This window comes from Vigna unguiculata, chromosome 11 (assembly GCF_004118075.2).
Source record: "Vigna unguiculata cultivar IT97K-499-35 chromosome 11, ASM411807v1, whole genome shotgun sequence".
In the NCBI taxonomy this organism is placed as follows: domain Eukaryota; kingdom Viridiplantae; phylum Streptophyta; class Magnoliopsida; order Fabales; family Fabaceae; genus Vigna; species Vigna unguiculata.
The window spans coordinates 14,497,582-14,504,257 of record NC_040289.1 but is presented as its reverse complement, the minus strand read 5'-3'; the positions used below and the strand labels follow the sequence as shown (position 1 = coordinate 14,504,257).

At 35.1% G+C, this 6,676-nt stretch overlaps 1 protein-coding gene across 1 annotated transcript; it reads left to right on the top strand.

Annotated features, from left to right (window-relative positions):
* The first annotated feature begins 5,855 nt into the window (after positions 1-5,855).
* LOC114170087 lies at positions 5,856-6,346 on the top strand. The gene has a single exon (XM_028055569.1). The coding sequence runs from the start codon at positions 5,994-5,996 to the stop codon at positions 6,198-6,200; it is 207 nt and encodes a 68-aa protein (XP_027911370.1). The 5' UTR covers positions 5,856-5,993; the 3' UTR covers positions 6,201-6,346.
* The last annotated feature ends 330 nt before the right edge of the window (positions 6,347-6,676 follow it).

Below are 6,676 nucleotides of genomic sequence, written 5' to 3'. Positions count from 1 at the left end.
GGCGAGACTAGCTCGCCTAGATGAAAATACCAGGGTTCTCAACTGTTCACGCGTGATCAGTTCAAGCATTCAACCATAACAACATATAGTTCTTTTTCATACCATCAAAAGCTTCACACAAGCATCAAAATCACGAAATATAACAAGAACAAGCAAATATAACTTAAAAAGGTGAAACCCTAACTTCCCTTATCTGAAAAATGCTAACTCAAGTGAATGAGATCCTTAGTAGACTAACACCTAAAGTAGAAGCAAATAACAAAATTGAAAATAGTAAAGGATGAACGAAAATGAGCAAAGACAGAGACTAGCGTGGAACCAAAACTTGAAGAAAAGAAGGAAACGCAAGGGTTTTCAGCTTACTTGGAAAGAATCGTTCAACGGAGGGGAAAATAGGGGAGCTCACTCAAACCTAGCAGAGCTTCTGTTGAGGGAAAAAGAAGGAGAGGGTAAGGCACTGATTTTGCAAAGGGAGCTAAAATGAGAGGGTTAGGGCTGTTTAGGGTCTTTGACACCCTATAGGCCAGCCTTAAGCCCAACTTATTAAGCCTTTAAAATTAGGGCAGAAAAATAAAGTGGACCTTACAGATTGAGGTTTGGTAAGGATAATATCCAATATTTTAAGTTAGATATGAAGATATATAAGTATCTAAATATTTGTTTTCATACTCTTTTTAGTATATGGTTTTGTTTGTTGTTTTAAATTAGAAAAGTACTATTAGATAATCTAGAACATTTACATTTTATATTCTCTATGGTGTTTAAGCTTTCTTTTATTTTCTTTTGTTACATAATTTTTGTAATCCTCTATCTCTAATGTACTTTATTTCTTATCATAACTTTGATTACACATATTTTTCTTTTGAGTATTCTTGTTCAAATTATGTATTGCAAAAACACATACCTCAATTTTATTGAATCAAATCAAATAGTTTCCAAGATACACATTGAATTATTTATACATTATTTATATTTTTATTTAATGTTTTTTTTTCACAAGAGTATTTGTAATTCTCAATTTCAAGTGTTTCATCACACAAGTCCTTATTTTACAAGTAACATAAAAAATATTATGTTCTTTATTTTATTTTATCTTCAATTTTGTTTCATTTGAAAAACATTCTTTCACCTATTTGTTTTTTATTTTATCTTAACGGTTTGATTTGTTTGATATTTGTACTTACGAAGGCTTAAATGTACCATGTTTTTCACGTGTCTATTGTCTTGTGCCTACTCCTTCAATATATATATATATATATATATATATATATATATATATATATATATATATATATATATGTGTGTGTGTGTGTGTGTGTGTGTGTGTGTAATTTTGTGCACTCTCCTTCCTGATTTGATCACAAAAGTCTTTGGACGAGAAGCTTGCAAAGCCACTTAAATGCTCAAATCAGCAATATATTACATATAATAAATGTTGTAATAATGGAATCAGATTAGACACCTCGTGAACATTGCCAACTTATAGTACCTGCATGGACTTTTTGTCTTTATATGGGTCTAAGATTTGCAGGGGTATGTAGTCTTAGGGTTTCCTTACCTATACTTAGTCACCTTAATCCTTTATTAGTTATCTTAAGTTGTGTTTTTTAATTATGTTGCCAGTGTGAACCTCTTAGATCATCTCGTCCCATGTTGATATTTTGGTCAATGTTTTCTCCTCCCCAGCCTCTTATAGACTAGCCCCCGAGGCTCGAGGTATCTTTACTAATAATCTTTAATGCTTCTTTTGGTACACTAGTTGATATTATATCCTCTTTACTAAATGCCTTTGATGTAAGATAAATTTGCTTATATCTCTGTGCATTGGGCCTTAATGGATCATGTTGGTATAATGACCATGTGTGCTCAAATCTTCAAGTTGTTTAATTTCTCTTATCACAAGCTTTTTTATGATTTTGTTCAAATAGTATATTACATAATGTAATTCCTAATTTCTTGAAATTAACATGATTGATCACTTTTATATTTTCTATGATTATTTGATATTTGTAACACCCCATTTAAATAATAATATAATTAAATGAAATCTTACACCGGATAATATAAAGAGCCAAGTTGCAGAGTATAAAGTCACTCCTTACAGTTATCCAAGATACTTAAAAGGAAGTACTAAGGCTCACTACAATGCCTATAACCCAAAAGGAGTAAAAGATAGATAGTATTCGAAATAAAGTCCTAGGGGCAATACAACACACGGGCCTTAGCCTTAAAAGAAAGCTCAAATCAGCGAGATCCAACCCGGATAACTATGCAGCGGAATCGCCATTTCCCTGTTGACCTCGAATGCCTCTCGCATCTGCTCAATCAATAAATTGATGATCATCGCAAAAGGAGAAGAACCACATACAAGACAACCAAACAAGCAACAGGGTAAGCTAGAGTAGAAACAGTTTATCATGCAGTCACATGTTATCACACAATCCAAACATTATTTATCAACCAATCATGTTAATGAGTCAAAAAAGTCAATTTTACTAAAACTGCGCATATCAGAAAAACACGCAGTCGCCCAGCAACTGTGGGACGCATCCCGAATACGAGAAATAACGTCAAATATCACAGTTTCATGAACATTTGAACCCCTAACTCAGAAATATACCAAAAACTAATGTTTTCCCCAATCTTTTCTCATATTGCACAAAACATTATTCGTATAAAATAGAAATAACGTGAAACCCTAGCTTCCTTACCTGGAAAGGGTTTAGGAGAGAATACATTGTTGAACACATATCGCATAGCACAAAGGAAAAGTTTCCAGTGGCTATAGGTGTTGGAGTCATCAAACCTGTCATGTCTAGGCGGTGGTTGTCGGAGGGCATGAGGAAAACGTAGTTTTCTTCCTATCCCATCGGTGAATTTTCGAGGACGAAAATTTTTATTGTTGGGGAGAATGTAAAACCCTCTTTATTTTTCTGCCATAATTTTAAAGGGATGCCTCTAATCTAATGGGCCTAAGGGCTAGCCCATAAGGTGACAAGGCCCATAAAGCAGCCAAGGCCCCTCATTCTGCACTCACTTGCCAAAACCAGTGCTCTCACTCTTCCCTTTTCTCTCCACAGAAGCTTTGCTAGGGTTTGGATCTTACCCTTCTTTGCGTTAACTCAACCCCATTCTTCAATCCATGTAAGTTGATTCTCCACCGTACCTTTTTCATTCCCAGCTCTGTCATCATGATTCTAACTAGGGTTCACCATGGTAACCCATTTTGAATCTATTCCACTGTTTTACAGATCGTAAATCTGCTCCGTGGTCGGTAGTACTCACTTGCTTGGGTGTCGGGATATTCTGCTAGCTTTTTCCAGGTAAGGGAAGCTAGGGTTTATGTATTTAAAGTTATTTTGCCAATTTTTGGTGTGTTTGTATGGCTGCGATGCTTGAATGAGGTTGTTGGTCGAATAAAGATGTATGGTGTGCGAGTATGTTTGATTGATGTGGCGCTACTCTTTTTCTACATTGCACACTTTTCGTAAAATGAAGATTCCTACTGCGTTAACCTTTGGATCGAGCTGAAATTTTAACAGCTGATCCTTAACACAAAATTCTTGACTTTGACCCGTCGGATCTTTAATCGGAGCTCTGTAGTGAGAGCGGTTTTTATCGCAAGGTCACTGTAGTTTGGTTATTGACAACACTACACTCTTTTCATAAAATAAAATTTACCACTTCGTTAACCGCTGGATCGAGCTGATATTTGAACAGTTGATCCTTAACACATAGTTTTTGACTTTGACCGGTACGATCTTGAATCGGAGCTCTGTAGTGAGAGTCGTTTTTATCATAAGATCACTGTAGTTTAGTTGTTGACAACATTGACCTTTGTTGCTTGTTTAGTTTACAACTTTCTTTATAGTTATTCAATTAAGTTGGTTCTTGTTTCATTTGGTTCTTGATTCAATCATATTTAATTTGAATATAAATACATAAATTTTCTGAGCTTTACACAAGCTGTAGTTTATTTCTAAAATCCCTAAATCGTTTGCATAATGTGATGTTAAGTTGGATTGCTATGTTAAGGCATGATATGAGTGAATATGCATGAGTAAGAGGGTGTACGAGCTGTGAATGATGAGCTTGGATAAATCTTGGCATGTGATTTCAATGAAATGGTTGGTATCAAAATAGCATGGTATTGGTATGAGGTGAAATTTTATATTCATGGATTGTGAAGGATGAGTTGGAATGGATTCAACATGGAATATGAATGAGGATTTGGTTATAAAGGTTGGCATGAGAGTTATGTGCATGATAAATATTACTTTATTGATTGAGTATGTTTGGTCTGTGTCAGTGCGTAATTCCATGAGCCTTTAGGTGAGACCTCATGGTAGTGCTTCAGTGATCGGGACGTAATTTCATGACCCCTGTTAGTGGGAGTTCATGGTGGTGCCCCATCTATATAATTTGATAAGGATTCAAGGTAAGGTTGCATCCTGACACTCTAAAGAGTCAATTAATCTCACTTAGAGCGGACTGACTCTTGTGGTGAGAGTAGCAGGAGGCCTGAAACTCACTAAGGGCTAACCTTGTGTGTGAGGGATTGATTCATTGTAACACTTGTAACACATAGCTCGGGGGTGAGCAGAGGTATCCACCACAAGTGCAAGCATCCGCTGAATCCGATCAGATTATATGTATCCGGATGAGTCAAGTCGAGTCTTAGTGTATTGATTGGAAGGTCATAGCATGCTTGGATGATGTATGTATATAGGACTATGAAAGTATATTTGATTGCATGATAAAACTAATTTTGGCTCTAGCTTACCCTTCTGTTATTTGTTGTATGTTCTGTGGTGTGGTCTTTTCTTTTGCAATGATCATCAACTTGTTGATGTGAGCAGAGGTGAGAACTCCCCGTAATCGTCAGGGTGATGGAGGTTCCGCTGCATAGTCTGCTTGGACTGGATTTAAGTTTACTTGGACTTTCCTTTAGGGCTATAGCCCGTGTACTGCTGGCCTTTAGGCTTAAAATTCTAAATGTTGTTGATTTATATTTTATACTTTGTTATGGCATCGTAGTGTGCCATTTTCTTATTCGGGTTTTCTCTTGGATAATCGTGATAAGTAGTGTCTACACTCCAAGACTTTGTTTCTAATACTATTCCGTGTGACATTCCTTTAATTAGCATTATTAATTAAATGGGGTGTTACAAGGGTAGAAATAAAAAGAGGGTTTTACAATATTTATTCACTTATTATTTGATAAACTTATTTTATATTTTTGTAATTATAATTTCTTTTTAATATTTTACATTAAGAAGACGTGTATTTTTATATTGAATTATTGATAATATAAACTTTATTTAATTTTTAGTTTTATTTTACAAACAATACGTAATTAATATTCAATATAATAATAAGCCAAATAAAAATATGAATATGAATATATCCTCGATAGAAATAAAAGAAAAAATATGACACAAATTTTATACATATTAAACATAAAACTGAATTTTTAATTTTATTTTAAAATTAAAAATAAGGATAATGAAACACGGAGCCTCCCCTTGCCAACCCTATATGGAAGTACAACAGTTCAGTGGAATATTTTCCGCGTTAAGTCTCATCCTTTGCTGAAACTGTCCACACTTCTTTCTGTGACCATGATCTGATCATAACCGTCCACGTGGTATTGATCAACCTTCTTGAAACGAAACGAGTAGGTCTCCCGCGCCAAGTACATGATCACAATCATTGGCACACCCATTCTGATCCCAACACCTGTCCAACCCATTCAATTCCACATGACACGCCTCACACATCTGACGGCCCATACAGTTGACCTTTTAACGAACCGTACTTTATCAGTTCGCTGTTCCCTCTATAAAACCATCAAAGCACCCAATTCCCCAAATCAGAAAAACCAAGACACCATTAATTCATTAGAGCAACCAAACAACGTAAGAGCTAGAGGGTTTAGAAAATACCCCAAAGATCAGTTGCAACACGACAACAACGTTGGACAAGAACCAAGCATGGTTTGCTTTTGTTTTCTGGTGGATCAGACAAAGAAAGTGAAGCGGAGCAAGCCGGTGGCCGGGTCCTGCTCGCGGTGCGGCGGAGGTGCCAGTGTAGCAGACATGATTACACAAACCAGATTTTGCTTTGTTCCTTTCTACTGCAAATCTTGGAAGGCTATCATGTGCACTTTCTGTGGAGCCATGCTCAAGTCTTATACATGATCATAAATTATTTTCCCAGCAAACTTTTAAATCGTAACCACACTCATCATCGTTAAGGTTAAATACATATGCCAAAAATCTTGGCAAATATTGGTAGTGGAATGTTTATTAATATTCATAAATATTGACCAAATATTATTTATAAAGATCTTTTAATGTATACCATGGTAGAGTTCTAAGGTATCGGTGTATTGTGGATACGTGAATTTTGAACCCAAAATGTTGAATTTTTATTTAATTTAATTTTTTTTTTTTACTTTTTATGTTTATGTTTATGTCTGGAAATGGTGTATGAATTCTGTTTGATTTATTTTTTAAATGCAAAGCCTTCCATTAATTGTTCTAATAGGATAATGTTGATGATGGTTTAATCACCTCTTGTTAGAGAGTACCATCATGGTTTTGTTTTTTGTTTTTTTTTTCATCTAAAGAAAACAAATAAGAAAATAAATATATTTTGCCATTTGAAGATAATT